This window comes from Centrocercus urophasianus, unplaced genomic scaffold, assembly GCF_019232065.1.
Source record: "Centrocercus urophasianus isolate 14NV4802_14NV808 unplaced genomic scaffold, USGS_Curo_1.0 seq_175, whole genome shotgun sequence".
In the NCBI taxonomy this organism is placed as follows: domain Eukaryota; kingdom Metazoa; phylum Chordata; class Aves; order Galliformes; family Phasianidae; genus Centrocercus; species Centrocercus urophasianus.
This window is the reverse complement of record NW_024884728.1, coordinates 8,077-31,265: the sequence shown is the minus strand read 5'-3', so window position 1 is coordinate 31,265 and position 23,189 is coordinate 8,077. Positions and strand designations below refer to the sequence as shown.

Sequence of the window (23,189 nt, the reverse complement as noted above, 5' to 3'; positions counted from 1 at the left end):
CCCCCCCCCGGTTCGGTTCCTCCCGCGCCCGCTCCGCTCGGCTCCAATGGCGGCGCTCCCGGCGGTGGCGGCGGCCAATGGGGGCGCGGCGGAGGGGAGCGGCCGGGCCACGTGCGGCCATCGCAGCGCCGGGGCCTTTCCGGGCGGGGCCGCGCGGTACCGAGGGTTGAAAATACGGCGATATCCGCCCATCCCGGAGCCGTGCGGCGAAGGGAGTGACGTGCGGCCGTCCCGGTCATCCGGTGCTGCCGTTGCGTGGAGCTCCCGTTGTACTGGGGAGGGGATCTGCGATCCTATAGAGCGGGATTGCTTTGGGCTGGGCTGCGCCGGGGGTCCCGGCTTTGGGGGACGTGGGGGGCGTTGGGGTCGCAGCCGGAGCTCTGGGGCTGCCGTTTTTGCCCCCCTTCCCCGTGTTTTCCTGCGGGAATTGACCTTAAAGCTCTGTTAAAACACTCCAGAGGGGAAATGGAAAAGCTTTTGTGGAGCTGTAGGGTTTGAGGGCTGTTCCCTTAAAGGCAGCAGCAGCAACGTGTTCATTTCACTTCTGTTCCTCACCTTTAAGCCAGGGTCATCATATGAGACATCTCCGCGCCCCCCCCTCTCCCCCCACTGGGGGGCAGCCCTCCATAGGGGCTGTGCTCAGAGCTGGGACCCCTCAGATCCACCCCACTCCTCTCCCCACCCCACAGCACTCCATCCTTCCTTGGGGAAGCATTCCCAAACCTCTCCTTTTGGAAGGCAGCAGGACAAAACCTCACAGAGCGCTGCGAAACATCGCATCTCCTCCTCCTGGAAACAAAGCTGACCCCCAAAAGCAGCAATTCCCGCTGCCCCTGGCTCTGTGTGCCCCTCGCATCCCATTGTAGGGAGCTGAGGGCTGTGCTGTGTGCAGTTGCATGGTGTTTATGTTTGGGGAAGCCAAGGCTTCTGGCTGTTGTGCAGCTGTGCTGCCTAGGAAGGTTTCCTCGGGGGGCAGAGCGCATCCTGCAGCCGGATCAGCGCTCAGGTTTTGCTGCTGGGGGTTCTGCAGCATCAACCTGCTGTGTGTTTATGGGGTTTTGGTGCCACGGGAGCCAGGTGATGCGGGTGCAGCAGCCCTCGCTTTGCCCACCTCCATCCCGCGGGGAGGAGCGGAGCATCCATCGCTGCGCTGGGGTTTGGCCTTTGCCTCCAAGCAAGGAGACAAAATAACGCTGCTCCCCAGCGCTGGAGCCCTGCAGGTCGTTCAGGCGATGCTCGGCGCAGGGTTGAGCGAAGGAAGGCCGACGAAGCGCCGCCGTTCTGCGGGGGTCCGGTGGGGGCCGGGGGTCTCAGCGCCTTCCTCTCCTCCTCCCGCAGCCAACCTTCCTGGTGGAACTGTCCAGAGTGCTGGCCAACCCCGGCAACAGCCAGGTGGCGCGGGTGGCGGCCGGCCTGCAGATCAAGAACTCTCTCACCTCCAAGGACCCCGACATCAAGGCTCAGTACCAGCAGCGATGGCTCGCCATCGACGCCAACGCCCGCAGGGAGGTCAAGAACTACGTGAGTCCTTCCTTTTTATTCCCCGTTTGGTTTTGAGCCCGTTGGATTCTCTCGGGTTTGATGCCCTCCTTGCGTTGTGCCCAAGGTTTCTGGCTGCTCCTTCCTTCTCAAGGCAGCAGTGCCGTCTCGCTGTGCTCCCGTGCTCTGCTGTCGTCTGTGGAAGCATTGGGGTGAAAACCAGGCAGGTGTGAGGCTGCTGCTTTTCCATTTGCTTTATGCAAGTGCTCCTGCAGCCAGATCTCTGAATGGCCGCTGCTGGAGCAGTGGGCACAGCTTCCCTGCTCAGTGGCTTCTGCTGGCTTTCTCCATCCAGGAGAACTGGATGAGATGGAGATGGAGAACTTCAACTGCCCTCCAGTCCCTTGTGAGCGCCTTTGAGCTGTGCTCTGTGTGAGCCTGCGTCTGCACAGGGCCTGGTGGACTTGGAGTTGGTGGGATTTGCTCATGAACAGGTCTGGAAAGGGCAAACCTCTCTGGGGTACAGTTTTTGCCCAGGGGCCAGGATCCACTTGGTGGGTAATGCAGAAGAATGGGGATGTTCAATGTGTCCCACGAGGGGACTTGATGCCGGGGGAGTGCAGTTAGCAAATCCCAAGCAGGGAGCAGCATCCTGCTGTCTGTGATGGCAGGGCTCTGCCTGAGGACCCCTGAGCAAGCTGGGGGTGAAACCCCAGGGCTGGCAGTGACACAGGTGGTGCCTGAGGTCTTTCACCTGATGGGAGCACAGGCGTGCAGGGCTGTGTGGCTCTGTGTGGAGCTGATGCAAGTTTTATGCTTCATACATTGGCTTTCTCTTAATAGAGGAATCTGAGTCTGTCTCTAGCAGGGTGAGATCGGGTCATCAATGCAGCTTTGTGCACTGATGAAGGAAAAAGTGGAATCTTGGCTCCTGTTGGCAGTGGAAGCTGTGGTGTTGTGTCTCAAAGCTCCCAGCTTTGGATGGCTGCTTTGGTGTCAAACTGAAGCAGAATCCTTTCTGTCCAATCCAGCTGACACATTTGGTGCTTAACAGTTCCTCATGCTGGGTTTCTCCTCCAGCTCTGGGCTGCCCATTATTTCCATTGCTGCCTTGAGTGCCCAATGGATGAGGGTTGCTGTGGGGTCCCCGTGAGGCTGTTTGGGGTCTGATGCCAAAGCCCTTCAGCTGGGAGGGATTTGGGGAGAGGGGTTGTAAGCAGTTTGGGAGAAGCCGAGTAACGGGAGGGATGGCATTTCTTGGTGAGTATTTGGGAAGGGGAGGGCTGTGCCTGGATGCTCTGAACGCAGCGCCCCTCCCTTGTTAATTCTGAGAAACTGTTACATAAGCATGCAAAGGAAAAAAAGAAAGGAAGAAAGTCTTCTGATTGACTGCAGGTCATCAGAACAGAATGAAATCGTCCCATTTCTTTTCGTCTTGATGTGAGCAGCCTGCAGTTCGGGGTGGTTTCAGAGTGCAGTCGGGTCACTTTCGTAGCTCTGTTCTATGGCTGTAGAGGAGGGGGGGGGGGCGCGCTGCTGTGTGTGGATGTCAGTGGGGAAAAGCTCTGCACTGTGAGAGTGGTGGGGTGCTGAAGAGCTGCCCACAGATCTGGGTGCCCCATCCTGGAGGTGCGGAGGCCGGATCGGATGGGCTGTGGGCAGCCTGTGGTGTTGGATATGAGGTTGTGATATGAGGGTTGGTGGCCCTGCTGTTGGCGCAGGGCTTGGAGCTCCGTGATCCTCGAGGTCCCTTCCAACCCAGGCTGTTGTGTGACGTGGCAGCAGTGCCACAGCCACCGCCTGCTTCCCGGAGGGGCAACGGTGGCCAGGTTGAGAGCTGAGACGAGGAGCAGCTTGGAGGAAGGCTTTGTGACGTATCTGCAGTGCCACAAACCCAGCTGGGAGAGCACAGTGCCTGCGCAGACCCAAACCCTGCTTTGTGCCCCCCCCAGGTCCTGCAGACGTTGGGCACAGAGACGTACCGACCCAGCTCCGCCTCGCAGTGCGTGGCCGGCATCGCCTGCGCCGAGATCCCCATGAACCAATGGCCTGAACTCATCCCCCAGCTGGTGGCCAACGTCACCAACCAGCACAGCACCGAGCACATGAAGGAATCCACGCTGGAGGCCATCGGGTACATCTGCCAGGATATCGTGAGTACCCCGGAGTCACAGCTGACCTCTCCCAGCCGCGCGGCTCCTCTGCTGTTGGTGGCGCCTCTGTGAGCCGCCCTGCGCCCTTTCCTTTCCCTGCAGGATCTCCCTGCTGGCAGCAAACGCACACAAATGCTGTCTGAAGGAGCTGAGCTGCTTCTGCGGCACAAATCAGGGCCAGGGGGAACGGTTTCAAGCTACGGCAGGGGGGAGATTCAGGCTGGACGTGAGGAAGTCGTGCTGGGTGATGTGGTTTAGTGCTGGTGGTGGTGATGAGGAGATGGTAGGACTGGATGATCTTACAGGTCGTTTCCATCCTTGTGATTCTATGATTCTATGAAGTATTGCTTTTCAGAAAGGGTGGTCAGGGGCTGCAATGGATGCCCAGGGAGGTGGTGGAGTCACCGACTCCAAGGAAAGGCTGGGTGCTGTGTTGAGGGACGTGGTTTGGTGGGAGCTGTTGCTAACAGGTGAACGGTTGGACTGGATGAGCTTTGAGGTCTTTTCCAACCTTGGTGATTCTATGAATCCAGGGCTCCTTTCCTCCCTGTGTGCAGCTGTAGGGTGGGAGGGTGCTGGGGGGGAGCCGCAGCTTGTGAACCTTGCAGGTGAGTGGGGAGCTTTGGGTTCCTCCACGTGGCTGAGGAATGGCTGACCTCCTTCCTCTCGTTGAGGGCTCTCTTTATCCTCGTGGAAGGTTTTGATGCAGGAATGGGGATCTTTTGCTCTCTGGGGCTCCTCCTGGTTTTTGTCAGTATTACTGGCAGCATCACCAATAACACAGACTGCAAAAGCCCTGTGCTGTCGGAGCTCCTGCTGGAAAACAAAACTGGCTGCAGTGCTTTTGGTGCTGCTGAACACTTGTGGGGAGGCAGGAAGAGGAAAACTATTTGTCAGGCTGCAGGGGGCTGCTTTGCTCTCGAGCGTGTTTGGATGTAGCCAAATCCATGGCCCCCTGCTGCAGGAGGGATGGAAGCAGCACAGAGCTCTTCTGGGAGGGAAAGGGGCCGTGGGTGAGGTGAGGAGCAGCAGGAGGGATGGAGGGCAGGTAGGAGGGATGGAGGGCAGGGGTGGGGGGTGAGAGAGGGCTGGGGTCTCCCCTGTTTGCAGCCTGCTGCTCCCAGTGAACAGAAGCCCCCTTGGCTTTTGTGTCTTACAGTTTCTGGTCGTAGAATTCAAACTTGGGCTGTGCTTTGAATTATGGAGGAAGCTGTTTAACTGATGCGACTATCAATGGTGCTTTTAGGAACCAGAGCAACTTCAAGACAAATCCAACGAGATCCTGACAGCCATCATCCAGGGAATGAGAAAGGAAGAGCCCAGCAACAATGTGAAGCTAGCAGCTACTAACGCACTCCTGAACTCTTTGGAATTCACCAAAGCAAATTTCGACAAAGAGGTAAAAGGGGGGTGGGAATGGTAACAAAATGCAAGGACAGAATCCATGGTCTGTGATGAGAAATCATGCACCACGCTGAGTTTTGATGCATAACCCCATTGCCTCTGAGACTTGGATTCGTTTCCAGGCAGCCAGGCTGTGATGCAGGAATGCTGTGGAAGTTTTTTCACAGATTGGCCAATGGAAAAAGAGGCGTTGCTGAGTTTTGGGGATGAATCTGACCTGACTTTGGGCTGTTAAATCTGCTTCCTAATCCAACTCTGCTCTGTAATGCTGCTGTTACCCGCTTGGATCAGCGCTTTCTTTCGAGCTGCATGGCAGCAATCCAGTGTGTGCTGCCTCTGGGGATGGCTGGGGGGGGAAGGCCTGCAAGCCTTCCAAACAGGGGCATCCACTGTGGGGTGATTCTTTTCTTCCCTGTCTTTGGATGAGGGATGTCCCTTAGGACCCTACCGGGGCTGTATGGGAAGATGGAATGAAGATGGAACCCTCAGCTTAGGAAGTCTTTTAGTGGAAACCTTTCCCAGGCTCAGTCCTGCAGATGGGGATCAGCTTCACAAAACTGCTGGGCTTTTGTGTGTTGGGCAGCTGCCTCAGCACGGCTCACAGTGGATCTTTGGGGAAGAAGGGCTTCCCAATCCTGCACTGAATGCTGACCTGGACATCTGTAGAAGTGTTGTATGAGGGATGGTGGTGATCCAGGCTCCAAAATTTATTCTCCACAGGAAGGCTTGCAAAGTTTTCAGAGCTTTCGCCATCTAACGTTCTTTCCTTTCTTCTTCAGTCTGAAAGGCACTTTATTATGCAAGTAGTCTGTGAAGCAACGCAGTGTCCAGATACGAGGGTGAGTGGAAACTGAAGGATGTGGTGGTTGGGAAGGGCTCTGATTTTTGTCACTGTTCCACCCTTGGGAGGCTGAACCCTTGGTGGCATCGTTAACCAGCAGCAGTGAAGAGTGGGCTGCCAAAAAGTGGATGGCTGTGCAAGTTGTGCAGTGTTAGGAGCAGTCAGCTGCTGAGGGGATTGAAGCTGCAGAGAGTAAATGGAACAGGAATGGAGTCAATGGAGCGGGTGGAAGGGCTGGGATGCTGGGCCTGGGGGGCCAGAGCTGCCCTCATTTCTCTGGGGGCTGTGCTCAATGTCCCACCTTGGGTCCCTGCTGTGCCCTGCAGGTACGAGTGGCTGCCTTACAGAACCTGGTGAAGATCATGTCCCTTTATTACCAGTACATGGAGACGTACATGGGTCCTGCACTTTTTGCTGTGAGTACTGGCACTTCTTGTACAGAGGCACCTGAACTCCACCTGCGCTGCTTTGTCTTCGTCTGGGAGGAAATATTTGCTTACGTCCTTGCTTTGTTTTTCTCTGGCTGCGTTCGTGTGCTGCCAAAGCCCCAATGCTGAGACCCCCAAGCGTGGGGCAGCACAGGCTGCTGGGTTTGCTCAGCAGCCCTGCCTGGGTAGCTGATGGCAGGAGCTGCTGTGGCACCTGATTTCAGGTGATCTGGGCTGTGTGTTGGAGGAGAAATCGCGCGCTAAAAACCTTTTTCTCTCCCCTCCTCTCTTTCTTGTTCCCCAAGATAACTATTGAAGCGATGAAAAGTGACATAGATGAGGTGGCTCTACAGGGCATCGAGTTCTGGTCCAATGTGTGTGATGAGGAGATGGATCTGGCTATCGAGGCGTCAGAGGTGAGCTTGCAGACACCTGTGCTGTTGTCCTTGGGAGCGCTGCAGTCGTGATTTACCCACGTCTGGAAGTCCTGCTGTTCTCTGTAGCTCCTGCTATTGAATGAGGAGCCCCCCGAGCCCCTCGTGTGCAGCCCTGGTCTGTGATGAGACATCATGCACCACTCTGATGCTCCGTGATGCATGACTGAGAGAAGCTGAGACCCGGGGCTGCACAGAGCCCACGAGGCACATTGGCTCTGCAGAGAGCAGCTTGGCTTTGAGCTGCTGGTTTGATTCTCCCCCAGCACTCAGCTGGGATGGATTTGTTCTGCTGCTGAAGGTAAATGTGAAGCTTGGAGTTCAAGTCACACAGGGGCTGCTGACCGTAACCCCCTTCCATAACTCCTTGCTTGCAGTGTAGCTCGAATGCAACCTGTCCTGCTTCCCAGATCAGATGAGGACGTGCTGCCCTTTTTAACCAACCAAAAGGTTTTCCTGCCAACCTGGCTGGGAATCAGAGCAACTTGAGATAAAGATTTCCTGACAGCTTTGATGAGAATGCGCTGTGACAGAGAGCTGCTGGTTTCCTGAAGGTGGCACGTGGCAGCTCCCTGATTTCTCCTTAGCATTCCAGAGTGGAGTTGAGCTCCTGTAAGGTTCACCTGAACGCACACGAAGCATCTATAGCAGCACTGGGAAATTCCCATGGCCCTGAATTTCTTGGAGCTGTTGCTTTGTGAAGGTGGCATCTGGAGCTGCTGCAGTGTGTTCTGTGTTGGAGGGAGAGCACTTCTGGGTTTCCCCACTGCCTGCTGGGCTCTGTGTTTATGGGCTCCGTTCCTGGGCTCTGTTAAAGGCACGGCAGCCTTTCTGAGGTGGAAAAGATGGACTGCATTCTGAATGATACATAATTTCTGAGTTAAGCACAAAATGATGGGATGGAAGGAATGATTCCCCTCTGCGGTGGACGGGCTGGGGGTGGGTTTGGGGTGCTGCTCCCCGTGCAGATGCCGTTTGTATGAATTAGTGGCACAGATCAATAAGAGCTTAAACTTCGGAGGCCTCCAGATGAATCATATCCATCTTTAAAAGCAGCTAAATATACATTTGTGTTGCCTGCCCAAAATAGCAAGGATAAAAGGACAGTCAGCATGAAGGTTCAGCTCGTGTGCAGAAGGACCTCTTGCTTTTCCTGCTTGGGGCCACTTGTTAACAATACATAACTGAAAGTATTTCTCTCTGTGCCGTGTGAGGAGAGGCCCTTTGTGTGCCTGGAATGGCACTGGGTGCAGTGCAGGGTGTCCTTGAGGTTCCTGCATGCTGCGGTGCTGGGAAGCAGGGGGGAAGCATGCAGAAGTGAGCCTGTATCTGCTGGCTGAGGGTTGTGCTCTGTGCTTCCTTGCAGGCAGCAGAGCAGGGGAGGCCTCCGGAGCACACGAGCAAATTCTATGCTAAGGGAGCCCTGCAGTATTTGGTCCCCATTCTGACACAGACGTTGACGAAACAGGTGAGTTGCCAAAGGCCTGCTGTGTATCCAGAGGGGGGGAAAGGAAAAGAAAGGGAAAGGAAAAGCAAGCAACCAACAGAATAAAAGCACCGCTGTGTTCAGTTCCACGCCGGGGGACAGCAGTGCTGCTCCTGCACACGGCAGCAGTCAGCAGCACGGCTGTGTCTGTGGGCTCTGAAGAGGTTCCTGTCCTTCTCTGTGTTCCTCCTGAGTAAAACAAACATTCAGGTGGAGATTCAGCATCTGGAATTCCTGAGCTCTGCATCCCCAGCTCTGAGGTCCCTGTTTGTTTATGAGGTGCTGCGCTGGGCCTTGTTTGTACTCTGTTCCACAGCCTGATACAAACTAATGCAGTCACTTGCTGCAGCAGGCCTAATCATGAAATAAGCCCGTTAATTAAGCGGTGCAGGATGGAGTTTTGGCTCACTGTGATGGAACAGGGAAGTGCTGTGAAAATGTTCTCAGTGAAAGCAGTTTCCCTGTTTCTCTGTTACCATCTGCTGGGGTGCAGAGGGTTGCATTGCAGAAGGGTTACGTTGCAACCGATGGTTAAAACAGGAAGGAGAAAGCACGTAAATTGGGCTGCCTCTCACTTCCAGACCTGAGTTGGCCCCTCAATGTGACACCTGGCAACAGGGCAGTGCTGCCTGCATTGTGAGTGGGGAGGGATGTTTTTGCCCAGGCTGATGGTTGCTGTCCTCCTCCTAGGATGAAAATGATGACGATGATGACTGGAACCCCTGTAAAGCAGCAGGAGTCTGCCTCATGCTCCTGGCCACCTGCTGTGAAGATGACATCGTGCCTCACGTGCTGCCCTTCATTAAGGAACACATCAAAAATCCAGACTGGCGATACAGGGATGCAGCTGTGATGGCTTTTGGGTGCATTTTGGAAGGACCAGAGCCTAACCAGCTCAAACCACTAGTTATACAGGTGAGAGTGCGGGGCTTGTGAGCAAAACCTTTCATGTATTTGAAGGAGGATTCGTGTTTTGTGTTGTTCTTAGTCTGGGAAGGTGCTGAAGGCTGGCTGCTGTACGTATCATAGAGTGGCCTGGGTTGAAAAGGACCACGATGCTCATCTGCTTGCAGCCCCATTGCTCTGTGCAGGGTCACCAACCACCAGACCAGGCTGCCCAGAGCCACATCCAGCCTGGAACATCACCGTGTTTGAGGAAGGTGTGGATGACAGCAGGGCAGGAGTTGGGTTACACAGCTCAGGGTTGCAGGTTCTCAGCTCTTATCACTGGGAAACAACTCCCAGATATCACAACGCTGGTCTCCCTGGATCTGGGTGATCTTCCCTGCTGCCCCAGGCTCAAATCAGCCAGCCCTCAGATAACATTAAAACTAGAACCAGTGACAGATTCCTGTTCCCACGCGCTGCGTGCGCTCACAGCTTTCCCCTGACTGAATCCTCTCGCAGGCGATGCCGACTTTGATAGAGCTGATGAAGGATCCCAGCGTTGTGGTTCGAGACACGGCAGCCTGGACCGTGGGCAGGATCTGTGAGATGCTCCCTGAGGCAGCCATCAATGACATTTACCTGGCCCCGCTGCTGCAGTGTCTGATCGAGGGCCTGAGCGCTGAGCCCCGGGTGGCCTCCAACGTGTGCTGGGTAAGGCAGAGCTTTGCTTTTTGCTGCTGAGGAGTTTCTGTGAGCGAAGGGAAGCAGCTGATGCTGGTGTGCAGGCGCACGGGTTGATGCCTGCACGTGGCTGGAGGAGATGGCTGTTGACTTGGGCAGGCAGCAAACAGCTCTTGTGGTCATCTCCAGCCTGTTCTGCGGCCCTGATAGGCAAAACAAGGGAAGAAAAGTATTTTTCAAGTAGAAAAGTTGTGTTATTAGCAAGTGTAAAACTGCCTGAAGCTTGAAAGTGCTGTGGAAGCTGTCTCTACGCACCATTAACGTGGCACGGCTGAATTCCAGACATGCTGGGCCTTAGTGCTTGCTTGGGACAGCTGAATTGCCCCTTCATTCTTAGGGAAATACAAACTCCCTTGCTTCCCATCACCTAAGCTCACACCAGAAGCAGTTTCAGAACTGATTTGAGCAGCATGAAGTTTTCTCTTCCCTGGGGTGAATTTGCCAACCTCAGCTGCGTCATCTTGGTGGGTCTGTGCTACCAAATGGCATCACTGTCCTTCCCCCTTCAAGAGGAAGAGTCCCTGCTCTCAGTAGGAATTGAGCTGCAGGTCAGAACAGCCCTCAGGAATGATAGGAGCTGCTCTCCTGCTGTTACAGAGGTTTGAAGGCTTCAGGTCAGCATGGGAACTTGTCCCTGCCCTGCTGCTCCTGGCAGGAATCCTCGTAGCTGTGGCTGTTATTGGGAAGATGGTGGCCACTGTCTTTAGGTGGCAGCGACAACGAGGGATCTTTCAGCCTTTTCTCATCCCCCCATCTCAGAGCTGTTACCATCAGTCTGCAGCCTTTTCTAAGCTGGGATTTCAACTCGTGATGAGAGCAGGTCCTGTCTGTGTGCCCAGCACCCACAGCTCAGCCAATCTGCCTCTGTTGGGTTGCTGGGGCCAGCAGCAGCATGCAGGCTGTGTTTGTGACTTCTGTTATGTTTCACATCTCCCACATCCTCACCACTCCTGCACCAAAGCTGAGGATCCTGAACAACGATGGGCTCACAGGGGAGCTAGCCCTTATAAATTAGCCCTGCACCCCGTTTGGCTGGGATGTTTCTGGATGTGTGAAGTCATGGGGTAACAGGGATGGTTGTTCTGTGTTCCAGGCCTTCACGAGTCTTGCTGAAGCTGCCTATGAGGCTGCAGATGTAGCTGACGATCAGGAAGAACCAGCAACCTACTGCTTATCCTCTTCATTTGAGCTTATAGTTCAGAAACTTCTGGAGACCACAGATAGGTAACGTTCACCCAGCTGGCCTGAGTACTCAGAGATGCCTTTTTGTTGGGCTTTTCTACCCCTTCTCCTTAAGGCTTTGGTCTTCCTTCTCTTGCAGCGTAGATCTGAATGATGCTTTGTAAGAACTGGGCTTTCTGGCACGGTGTCTTATTCCAAACGAAGCTGAAATATAAATAGACAAGGCAAAATGTTTTCTCAGTTCTGCAGATGCAAAAGTAAGGCTCGTGCTGAAGCCCTGTTCTGCTTTTAAGGTCACGTCAAGGATTTTGACAGCTCTGCAGTTCAGCTTTTGGGTCAGTTTCGATCCCTTTGCAGGTGAAGCTCTTCAGTGGGTTCCTGTCCAAGCAGTTTGGGGTCTGAGCTGGCTGTGTATCTCCTTCAGTTCCACCCAGCAGTGTGGGTCTGCCTCAGGGCTCTGAGATCCATCTCAGCACAGATCTCAGCTGCCTCTGTTTCCAGCTGCTCTCCCTCCCTGGTGGCTCTGAGGGATGCTGGCAGGTTCCATGGGCATCCTGACACCATTCCTTCCCAGGCAGGGTCACAGCACGCAGCAGCCGTGTGGCTTTGAGTTGTTTGCTGCTCCTGGACTCGCTGTCTGTCTGAAGATAATTGCAAGTCCTAATTAATAGCAAATTAACAAAAAAAAGCTCCAGTAACGGAGTAACAAATCTCACTTTGAAATCTTGCAATAGAGGGAGGCTCATTGCAGCACTGAAATTTAAGCTCTTACCAATCTACTAAGAATAATTTAAAAAGAAAAGTGTTTCTAAGCGTGCTGGGAGCTGCAAATAAATACATTTCCTTCTGTTCCAGGCCTGATGGACACCAGAACAACTTGAGGAGCTCTGCATACGAAGCTCTGATGGAAATAGTGAAGAACAGTGCCAAGGACTGTTACCCTGCTGTGCAGAAGACAACGTTGGTCATCATGGAGCGGCTTCAGCAAGTGCTGCAGATGGAGGTGGGAGGATGAGGGGCTTTGAGCCCTGGTGTGGCTGCTGCTGGCTGTGTGTCTTCTGGGCTCTTAGGGGCAGGCTGGGTGCATGAAGTGCCTCTCTCATCTCAAATTGGAAAGAGCAGGCATTGAAAAATGGATTTCTTGCCATTCGTGCTGCTGCTGAGATCTGCTGGGTTTGCGTGGACCATGAGGACAGCGTTCTATATTTGGGGTTCTGTTCTGTCCTTTCAGTCTCATATCCAGAGCACTTCAGACAGAATCCAGTTCAATGATCTTCAGTCTCTTCTCTGCGCCACTCTCCAGGTGAGTGCACGAAGCTCCTGCTTTGTGGTTGTGGGGAGGAGGTTTGGGGGGGGGGGTTGGAGGTCGGCTCCTACATTGGCTTTGGGGTGAACAAATTGCTCTGCTTGGCACCAGCAAAAAGCTCTGCAACAGATTTAATTTGTTCATCTGCCTCTTGTGGTCGGTGTTCTTATTTAAAACGGCGCTAATTAAAATGCACTGAGTGTCCTTGAAATTAAACATCTGGTAATGAACACCCACGTGGCTCGGAGCGCCGGCACACTTCAGCTCCTCTCCCCTTCTTACCAAATGCATTGAACACAGCCACCCTTCTCCCCAAATCTTCACCAGATCGTCCTGCTGAAGCACAGGGTGCCCAGGGTTGGAGCTTTGCTGTTGAGCACTGCAGGAAGGTGGGAGCCCTCTGCCTATGGAGCCTTTTCTTTTGGCACCTCTTGTGCCTCTGCTTCCTTCTGGAGGTCGCACGCGTGGAATCGACCTGCCAGCTTTAATTTGCAAACAGTTTTCTTCATTAGCACAGCAGCTGAGCCCCGAGGTGCTTAATGCCACGCAGCAGAAATGAACAGGAATAAAACACCGTCCTGCTGCGTGGTTTTTCCAACAGGAGAAATAGTTAGGAACGTTCACCAGGAGGGAGGAGAAACTGATAATAATGGAGAGCAGTGGGGAAAACTGAGGCCTGCTGTTGGAACTGCCCAACTCGGTGTCTTTGATTTTTCCTGATAGAGCTGCTCTGGTTTTGAGATGAATGCTTTGCTCTGCGCTGTTTGTAGGTGAGGTTGCTTTTTGCTCACCCCAGAGGCGTTCAGCTGCAGTTGGCTGTAAAGATGTGCTGTGCCTTGGATTAACAGCCAGCATCTCTGAGATGTATTTGTGTGGTGCAGAAGCAGAGCTTCCGTGCCACCTATGATGGGCAGCAGGACATCATTGTGGCATTGCTGTGACTTGAGAGGGGCTTTTTTATCTTGTAATGCAGGGCCAAATTTGGGCTGGCCAGCTTACAAAGGGAAACCTGCAGAACAGCCTATGCAGCAGGAACAGTAAATTCAGCTTGTTCTGTAGCTGGGAAACGGAGAGCAGCTCAAAACGGACGGCACTTTGCTCTCGCACTGACAAAGCATATTCCTGCAGCAGCAGAATTCCAACAGCAGCTTTGCTTTCAGCTCAGCACGCTCTGAAGCGTTCAGGGAGGTGGAGGCTGAATTCAGCTGGGCGTGCGTGGAAGCACTGATGGTCTCTTTCTCTCTCTGTCTCTTCCCCTTTCCTGCTTTTAGAACGTCCTGCGGAAGGTGCAGCACCAGGATGCCCTGCAGATCTCAGACGTGGTGATGGCATCTCTGCTGAGGATGTTCCAGAGCACGGCGGGCTCAGGGGGTGTGCAGGAGGACGCCCTGATGGCGGTCAGCACCCTGGTGGAAGGTTGGTGCTGGGCTTGGGCAGCAGGGCTGGGTGCTCCCTGCTCTCGTTGACCCTGCAGTGCCCCATAAACCCCCCTGTGCTCAGTTCCTGCTGTTCCTCAAGGTGTGCTTTTGACAGCGCAGCTCGCCGCATCTGTCACCGAAGCCCTGAGCCTGCTGGATTATTCTGGGCTGTGTTTCTTGAATGAATAGCTCGTTTTCTGTTAATAACGTGGTTACAATGCAAATTCTGCCAGGAGAAAGGAGGAGTTGTGCTGTGTGCAGTGCTGAGCATAATGGGAACCTGCTGCCTTCCAGGGCTGAGCTTATCTGAGTGATTCACGCTTGCTGCTGCTGCTGCCTGAGCCCCGTTGCTGCTTTGGGATGTTTTCTCAATGGTCCATTTGAAGTCATTGTTCTCGTTTCAAAGAAATCACAGTGGTGATGGTCAGCATTACAGTGAGTCAGAGGTGGTGACATGGAATAAAATGGGGTTGTGGCAGCCTGGGCAGAGTGAGCTGATGTTCAGAAGTTGTGCTGGAGCTCGGAGGGGGATGCAGCACTGTGTGGAAGCTGCTGAAAGCCTGGATGTGCCCACACTGCCTGCGGCTTCTCCAGGAAAAGCCACTGCCTGTTGCAGTGGGAACACGGGGCAGCCTGCAGGCACAGCAGTGCTGGGTTTGTAATGCAGGAGCTGCTGCTTCCCCATGCTGCAGGCAGCAGGTCTGTGCCCTCAGCCCTCTGCAGAGCCTGCTGCTGGGTTTGCCTGAGGCACTGGGAAGTGAATGGGGAAGATTCAGAGGGAGCAGTGCTGACTGAGCAAGGGGCAGAAAGGAAAACTGTCCTCCTGAGCCACGGAGCTTTTTGCTTTGGGCAGATAGAGCTGTGTGATCCTAGTGACACAGTGGTGTGGGGAAGGGAGGAGTTGGAGGAGAGAAAGAGCGGGCTTTGCGGCGTGAAGGAAAGGTTTGGCTTGAGTTCTTGACTCTTGCTGGAAGACAAACATCCTAAGGAAGGCCCTGCGTGAACCGGGCAGCTCTGAGTGAAGAGGTGGAGCACCTGTCTCCAAAAGAAAGGCACTGCAGCTATAGCAGAGCGGTGTGGGGAGGCTCAGAGCTTTTGGCTGATGCAGAGCTCCGCAGGGTCAGTTGGGCAGGGAGCACTCAGCATCCTTCTGAGTGTGGGGAAGGGGCTGGTTGTCTTCAGAAGCCCCGAAGGACAGAGTTCTCGGAATCATTTCAGTCCCTGTGTAGGAGCTTCAGCAGCGTTCAGTTTTTGTTGTGATGGCTGCTGGAGATTTGGTGTGCTGTGCTCCTGTGCACAGTGCAGGCCCTCGTTTTAGGTGGAGGATAACAGTGGGTTTCTGTTCTGTTGAGTTCCATCACATGCATGGCAGGTTGGGGTTCTTCTCTCTAACAAGAATATTTTTCCATGCACAGTCTTAGGTGGAGAGTTCCTGAAGTACATGGATGCCTTCAAACCGTTCCTTGGCATTGGACTGAAGAACTATGCTGAATACCAGGTAGAGTCAAAGCAGGGCTGCCCTGCACTTGCAATCTCCAAATCTGCTCTCAGGTGCTGAGTTCAGCGTCTGTAAAGCATCACAGCTCTTGGTGGTGAAGTGCAAAGGGAGTCCTGTGGATTTCTCTCTGATTACTGGCCTCGCATGCAGATTTAGGCTCTCTTCATTCAGCAGAAGGCCTCTGTTGACTTTACGCCTGCATTTTGGCACTGGTGGCACAGGAGTTGCTCTTGATGGGGGGGGAAGTGGTTGCTGCCAGCTGTGAACTTCCAGCAGAAGCTGGGCAGCATTGGTTCACATTGCTGGCACTGGGGCCTCCTGCCCTCCCTGCTGGCGATGCGTGCTCAGCTCCTCACAGCTCGATGTAAAAGGCTAATAACATTAAAAAGGGCTCATCAGCCGTTAGGAGGGTTGTTACAGTCAGTGACACAGAGTGTCACCACTGCTCAGAGCTTTAATTTAATGAGCTGGCGCCGTGAGGACGGAGAGTGGAAGCCTGACTCAGCGGTGGGTGTCTGACTTGCTGTTCTATTTGCAGGTCTGTCTGGCTGCAGTGGGCCTGGTTGGTGACTTATGCAGAGCCCTGCAATCCAACATCTTGCCTTTCTGTGATGAGGTTATGCAGCTGCTCTTGGAGAACTTGGGGGTGAGTGTTTAGCTCCTCATTAGTGGTTAGTAACAGTTGGCTTGCACGCTGAGGAAAAAGTGGGAGGTGGGAGAAGCTGAAGTGCTAGGCGTGCTCTGAAGATCTCGTGTTTGACAACTGTGTCACTTGGAGCTTGAATGGGATCCAACTGTGTCGAGGATAAGGATTTGCATCTCCAGAGAAGGTCGTGCTTCATTAGCTCCTCCGATTAGGGAGGCGCAGCCGAACGTAACGGTGCTGAAATCTGTTCCAGAATGAAAACGTTCACAGGTCTGTGAAGCCACAGATCCTCTCTGTGTTCGGAGACATCGCCCTCGCCATCGGAGGAGAGTTCAAGAAGTACCTGGATGTTGTGCTCAACACCCTCCAGCAGGCTTCCCAGGCCCAGGTGGATAAGGTGAGGCGGCTCTGCGGGTGGTGGAGCTCATAGGTGAGTGAGCAGTGGGTGCTGAGGGCGCTGCTGACACGGTGCTCTCCTGCCTTCCAGTCCGACTACGATATGGTGGATTACCTGAATGAGCTGAGGGAGGGCTGCCTGGAAGCTTACACAGGCATCATTCAGGGATTGAAGGGAGACCAAGAAAACGTGCACCGTGAGTACGAGTGGTGGCTGCTTTATTGTGTGTGTGCGTGGAATGATGGAGGGAGGTGGGAGAGCCTGCTTGGACGGGGCTCCTGTTGCAGTAGTTGTCACAGCCACGGGCACAGCCTTGTTAATTCACTGCTGTGTGGCAGAGAGAGCTCGGTTCCTGTGTAGGGAATGAGCTTAGAGCCCTTCTTCATGGTGTTTCTTCCTCCTTTGGCATTTTGTGCTCCTTCCCTGGCTGAGGGCTCGGGGTTTGGCTGTCCAGGAGCACGCAGGAAGGCCTTGCGAGAGGCAGAAGTTAAACACGAGCTGTGTTTCAGCCTGCTGTAACGAGGCTCTTTTCTTTCAGCGGATGTGATGCTGGTGCAGCCCAGAGTAGAATTTATTCTGTCTTACATTGACCACATTGCTGGAGATGAGGATCATACGGACGTAGTAGTGGCGTGTTCTGCTGGACTGATAGGGTGAGCATCCTGATCCTGCGTGGACGCTGACAGCGTGTTTGTGAGGCAGAATTCTGTGCATCAGATGCATCTGAAGCTGCATTTTTATGGCTGAAGTGTTTTGTCACCGGTTCTGGGTCTTTCAGTTTGAAAAGGTGTAAAGCAGGCAGCATAAACGAGGCCCTTAATTGGGAGGGTGAGAAGCAGCAGTGGTGACGAGCGGTGCGTGTTGCAGAAGTTCAGATGTGGGATCTGTCAGGGATGAGCTGCCTTTAAAAGCAAAGCACCCAAAAACCCTTGGATGAGCAGCTCAGGGCTGAATTTAGGTGGAATGGAAGCATGGAGGAGATCAGTGTTGGGACGGGAGGTTGAGTGTCTCCATTTAGTTAAGAGGAGGAAGGAGGAGGTCCTCAGCAAGGAGCAACCTGTGCAGCCTTTCCTAAAGGCCCTGAGCTGTGAGCCAGGTTTCTTCCAGCTCGCGAGAGCCGATCAGAGCGGTGTTGGCACACTTGTGGTGCTCAGCCTCAAAGCCTCTCTTGCTTCTTCAGGGATTTGTGTACAGCGTTTGGGAAAGATGTACTGAAATTAGTAGAAGCTAGACCCATGATACATGAACTGCTAACTGAAGGGAGAAGATCCAAGACGAACAAAACGAAAACCCTCGCTACCTGGGCGACTAAAGAACTGAGAAAACTGAAGAATCAAGCTTGGTAAGGGCAGCACCCCCCTTCCTTTTCATGTTGCATAATCCCAAAATTGGCTGGACTCCTGAGCCTGAATGAGGTGCTGCACCAAAGCCTTGTTCTCAGGAAGGTTGCTGTTAATTTATTGCCCTGTGAACAAACCCTGTCTGGGATCTTGGCACAGCGGGAGCGAATGCAAGCAGCAAAACGGTGAACTGAGTTGGGAGGAGAGCAGCTGCAGGCTTTGAGGGCTCCTTGGGTTGTGAGATGCGTCCTGGCTGAGCTGCAGCAGCCCCAGGGGTGGCAGATGAGCTCTGTGAGCTCTGCAGCACTGCTGAGCGCCTTCAGGAGCGGGTTGTTATTGCATTACTGCAATACATTGGGACTGCATGACAGCTGTTGAGTCGTTTGCTTTGTGCCTGCGCTCTGTGCAGCTCTGCTGGCTGCCCAGGGAGGTGGTGGAGTCGCCGAGCCTGGCAGCGTTCAAGAGGCGCCTGGCCGAGGAGCTGCAAGATGTGGTTTAGTGCTGGTGGTACTGATAGGAATCACAGAATCACCCGGGTTGGAAGGGACCTCAAGGATCATGTAGTTCCAACCCCCCTGCCCAGCAGGGCCACCAAACACACACATTCAGATCAGGTTGCCCAGGACCCCGTCCAACCTGGCCTTAAACACATCCAAGGACGGGGCATCCACAACCTCCCTGGGCAGCCCGTTCCAGGGCCTAACCACTCTCCTTGTAAAGAACTTCCCCCTAACATCCAACCTCAATCTTCCCTCCTTCAGCTTGGATCCATTTCCCCTGGTCCTGCTGTTGTCAGCCCTTTGGAAGAGTTTACTCCCCTCGTGGGTGTAGGTTCCCTTCAGGTATTGATAGGCTGCAATGAGGTCACCCTGCAGCCTTCTCTTCTCCAGGCTGAACAAGCCCAACTCCCTCAGCCTGTCCTCATAGGGGAGCTGCTCCAGCCCCCTGCTCATCTCAGTCGCCCTCCTCTGGACCCTTTCCAAAATCTCAATGTCTTTCTTGTACTGAGGGCTCCACACCTGGACACAGGACTCCAGATGGGGCCTCACAAGAGCCGAGTAGAGAGGGACGATCACCTCCCTGTCCCTGCTGACCACCCCTCTCCTGATGGAGCCCAGGATCCCATTTGCCTTTCAGGCTGCCAGAGCAACACTGCTGCCTCATGTTCAGTCTCTCGTCCATCAGGACCCCCAGGAACAGGACAGGGGTTGGACTGGGTGATCTCGCAGGTCGTTTCCAACCTTGTGATTCTGTGGTGTCTTGTTGGCCTGTATGCAGACTTGGAACACGTTTGGTCCGATTCTCAATCGCACTTTTCTGCTTGCAGATCTGTTACTGCTGGGACGACACCTGAGACCCCCGCTGGAAATCTCCAATCTTTTGAAGAAGAAAAAAAAAAAAACCAAGAAAAAAAAACCACAAAAAAAAAAAAAAAACAAAAACAAAACAAAACCAACCAACAAAAAAAAAAAACCCGACAACCCGGAAGTGAGGAGTGTGCACGGATGCTGAATGTTTGGGAGTGAGAGGATGATGAGTGAGTGAGGCTTGAAAGCAAACCACGCGCAGAATCCCGCCACGGCAGCGGCGCTGCTCGCGAGCTGAGCACCGACTTGCAGCCAAAGCCTCGGCCTCCTCCTCGCTCGTCTTCTTGCAGTGGGAGCCCCGGGCTCTGCTCGGCGATGGCAGCCCCTTCTGACAGCGTGGGGTCGGCGTCCCTGGGCTGCTGAGCAGAGAGGAAAAGAGAGAAAGAGGAAAAAGAGATGGGAGCCAACCTCCGCCCGCGGTAAAACCTCGGCCGCGCGATGCTGTCGGCGCACGGGATGCGAGGAGAGGGGTGAAGGATTTTTTTGGGTCTAAGAGTGAGTGTGTGTGAGTGAGGCGGTGTCTCCACGTTTCTCGACTTCGAGTCATTGCAGTTGATCTCTTCTTTTTTTTTTTTTTTTCCCCCAAAAAGAAAATAGAAACAAACACGGGGTTAGCTGTCGCATTTCATAAACTAACCGAAGTTTTCAGTCTACTGATGCAGCGTAAGAGATGTTAAAAAGGAAAAAAAAGAAAAAAAAAAGAAAAAAAAAAAGAGAAAAAGGAAAAAAAAAAAAAACCCAAGGAAAGTCGCTCCTTTAGGGCTTTTAATTTTGGGGCAACACTGACGAATGTTCAGAGCTCCCGTTCCGAGTGATGCTTTTCATGATCTCGTTTCATCGAAGCGCCTTTCCTTCCTTAATATTGTTCAACTGTGAATGTAGAAATGGGGGAAAAAACAAACAAACAAACGAGCAAACTCAAAACTCTTGCGTTAGAGGGTGTAGAGTGAGTGGTCACACAGGATTTCAGGCTTACAACTCGAATGCAGGCAGCAAGTGCTCTGAATTGGCAGCGAGAACGCAAAGGGAAAGAGCTCTCCTGACTTTGTACTGTAGCAGCCCGAACACCCACCGAAATTTTGTGCCAAAGAGTTGAAAAACAAAACAAAACAAAATGAAAACTTCAGGTCATATTTTGGAATTGCAAAAAAAAAGAAAAAAAAAAATGAGGATAAATTCAATGTTCAAACGTCAATCTGATAAAATGCCATTTGGAAACTGCTCGGCCTTTCGTGCTCTTTATTTAATCAGATCGGATGCGGTTTTGGTCTCTTGCTGCACTTCAAAAACAAAAAAAAAAGGAAGAAATAAATTTATATAAGATATATATATACTGACTTGAGCTTACACAGACGGCACTTGTAAAAGGTTCTATTTTTCCACTGCAGTTGAAGATGAATAAAATGGTGTCAAACATTCCCCAAAACTTCCTTTTTTTGTATTCTTGGTCTTTCCAGTGAAAGGGGAACCTGTGAACCATGTATTTTTTTTTTGGTTAATAGAGTCGTGACGACAGAACTGAGGGGCGAATCCCAACCCAACTGTGGCTGCTCGCTGCTCCCCTGCTCACCCCATGTCTTATTACCACAGGAAGGATCAGAATCTCGTTTCCAGCGAGGCTCCTGCTTTGGAGGAATCCCTCGCTTATCCGAAAGCAATGAGCCGCAGGGATGGAGAGGTGCAGGGCGCCAGCTGCTTCATTTTTACCCATGCAGCCCCCGATGCTGCCAGCACCCCAACCTGCAGCTTGAACGCGGCCGCCTCCAAAACCTCTTTGTGGGAGGGAGGCACAAAACCTCGCCGCTGTTTTATTTTGCAGCCAGCAGCCGGCGATCTGCGTCGTTTTCCCCCCCCCCCCAGTTTCCTCTCTCCCCCAATCTGATCCTCGGCCCCAGCGGCGGCGCCCGCAGCTCTCGTACAGGGTATCAGATACGTGCCTTCCAGTGCTGGGTTCAGATCGCAGTCCCAAGTGCCGACTTTGAACCAGTGTACAAAACCTGAGCCGAGCTCCCAGGCCGCTGAGGAGCAGCGAGAGGCCCTGGGCCACGAGCTCGAGCGATGCCTTTTCTTTTTATTTCGGTTCTTGAGGTGGGGTGGGATTTCCTAAGGGAAAAAAAATAATAATAAATAAATTAAAAAAAAAAAAAACAGGAAAAAAGAAAAAAAAAAAGCCATTCCTGAAGTTGGGGAGGGGGCGTGGAGGGAAGTAATCTGATCATTCCTCAGTGCTACCTGTTTCTGTCCTGTGTGGCTGTTCAGCTGTAGACAGCAGGAGAATAAAGTACACTGAGACAGTAGTGGAAACGAACTCGTGTCCTTTGTGTCTGTGTGGGGCTCCGTGGGGTTTGGCGGTTGGCTGTGATGAGAGGTGGCTGCTGGCTCCTCCAGGGGCTGAGCATCCAGCCTGTGTCCTCTGGGGGGTCAGCACAGCCCCCAGCCTCGGCGTTTTGCCCCCAGCTGCTTGATCCCATAGGGGAAGGAGAACAGCAGCACCCAACGTGCCCCCCCTCATCCCCAGTCTCTTACCTTTATTCTGTTTCTCACTCACAGCACCTTTTGGCTTCATCCCATCCGTTTCTCAGCTCTTTGGCTCCCGTCCACCTTCAGCCATCAACCCATGCCCTGCTGCAGTGTCGCACCGGCTCTCCTCCCACCGCCTGCTGCTCATCACGGTCGCACGGCACCCATCTCCAAACCCAGGGGTACGGCTGATGGATTTACTGTGCTCCCTTGTTTCCAGCACTTCTTAGGGAGCTGCTGCCCTCCCCACCCCCCCCCAAATCAGCCACAGCCCCCGCAGAGCTCTGAGACGTGTGGGTGTGCGGCCACGCTTCCGTCTGCGGAGAGGGAGGTGATGGAGCTGTGTCAGCTGCTGTGTGCACTGGGGATGGGGACATGGCCATGGGCTGGGCCTCTGCGTTGGGCTGGGGGCTGGGGGCTGGGCCACCATGTGGGGCTGGGGGCTGGGGGCTGGGCCACCATGTGGGGCTGGGCCTCGTGCCAGGCTTCAGTGTATGCCTTGGGGACATGGCCTGGGCCTCAGGGGGGGGAGCTGGGCTTCCATGTGGGACTGGCTGGGCCTTGGGGCCAGGCCTCAGTGTGGGATTTGGGGACAGGGCCTGGGCCTTAGGGTGAGGCCTCAGGGAAGGGAGCTGGGCCTTGGAGCTGGGGTTGGGCCTCAGGCAGGGCTTGGCCCCCAGGCCAAAGCTAGGCCTCAGGGCTGGACTCTGCCTCAGGGCCAGGAGCTGAGCCTCGGTGTGGGGCTGCTTAGGAGCTGGGCCCTGCTTTGGAGCCAGGCCTTGGCGCAGGGTCAGCCACGGGCCCTGCAGGGAGCAGAGCGGTGCTCGGCCTTCTGCTCCCAGAGATGCGACCCACAGCCCCATGTTGCAGCACAGGACTGGCGGCTGCCTTGTGAAGCTGCCTTGTTCCTGGGCTGAACAGTTTTTCATTTTCCAGCGTGTAGCAGTGGTGCATTTCCTTGCGTCAGGGATGGCGGGCACAGGAGGAAACGGCGCTGCTGTCAGCTGCCGAGGAGCGGCTTCCTGCCACAGAGCGGGATGGGAAGCAGCCGTGCTGCAGAACCTGGGCCCTGCTCTGCCAGGCTGGGAGAAACAGCTGTGGGCACCCAGTGCTGAGCAGGGGTGGATCTGCGAGGGCAATGGAGGGCTGTGGTGTCTTCCCAAGGCGCTGTGAAGGCGTCACCCCTCGCCTGCCCCCACCGGAGGCAGCACAGACGCTACGGAGCTGCACTGATGGAGACCCAGCGCTGCCTTTCTCAGTGCTGCAGCGGCTTGCTGCATGCATGGATGCATCTTACAGCTGGAGCTACGGCGGCTCGGAACCATCCAGTGCAGCCCCTGAGCCACGCTCGGACATCACTTCCACGGGGACACCAGCGAGGCTCCGATCCCAGCTCTGTGCTGAGCAGAGCAGACGGAGCTCCATGCTCTGCTTCCACGCCAGGGCTGCTCTGCAGCCGGCACAGATCAACCGAGTGGAAAACGATCCGCGGCTTTCCGCTGTCAGCGGCCGCGCGGCAGGGCGATTAGGTTCTGTGCGCGAGGATGCATCTGCACTGGCCTAACCTCACTGCTCAAAATAGCACTTCTCCCAGCGTGGCTGCGGCTGACAGCGTAAATCCAGCTTCATGTTCCTGCGCTGGCGTGGTGCGAGAGAGCAGA

The 23,189-nt window shown here is 54.1% G+C and overlaps 1 protein-coding gene across 1 annotated transcript; it reads left to right on the top strand.

Annotated features, from left to right (window-relative positions):
- Positions 1-1,343: 1,343 nt before the first annotated feature.
- LOC122160455 (importin subunit beta-1) lies at positions 1,344-20,427 on the top strand. The gene is made up of 20 exons (XM_042818944.1): positions 1,344-1,521; positions 3,432-3,632; positions 4,879-5,031; positions 5,816-5,875; positions 6,204-6,293; positions 6,611-6,721; positions 8,106-8,207; positions 8,916-9,140; positions 9,633-9,824; positions 10,948-11,078; positions 11,892-12,039; positions 12,268-12,339; positions 13,614-13,758; positions 15,176-15,258; positions 15,797-15,904; positions 16,158-16,301; positions 16,392-16,497; positions 16,840-16,954; positions 17,482-17,643; positions 18,969-20,427. Coding segments are annotated over exons 2-20 (2,265 nt in total). The 5' UTR covers positions 1,344-1,521; positions 3,432-3,515; the 3' UTR covers positions 18,970-20,427.
- Positions 20,428-23,189: the final 2,762 nt, after the last annotated feature.

Excerpts from the sequence above, each read along its gene's own strand:
- LOC122160455 (XM_042818944.1), top strand. The coding sequence starts at position 3,516 with ATGAACCAATGGCCTGAACTCATCCCCCAGCTGGTGGCCAACGTCACC. Across the intron at positions 12,040-12,267 it reads AGCAAGTGCTGCAGATGGAG|TCTCATATCCAGAGCACTTC; the intron begins GTGGGAGGATGA and ends CTGTCCTTTCAG. Across the intron at positions 13,759-15,175 it reads GGTCAGCACCCTGGTGGAAG|TCTTAGGTGGAGAGTTCCTG; the intron begins GTTGGTGCTGGG and ends TTCCATGCACAG.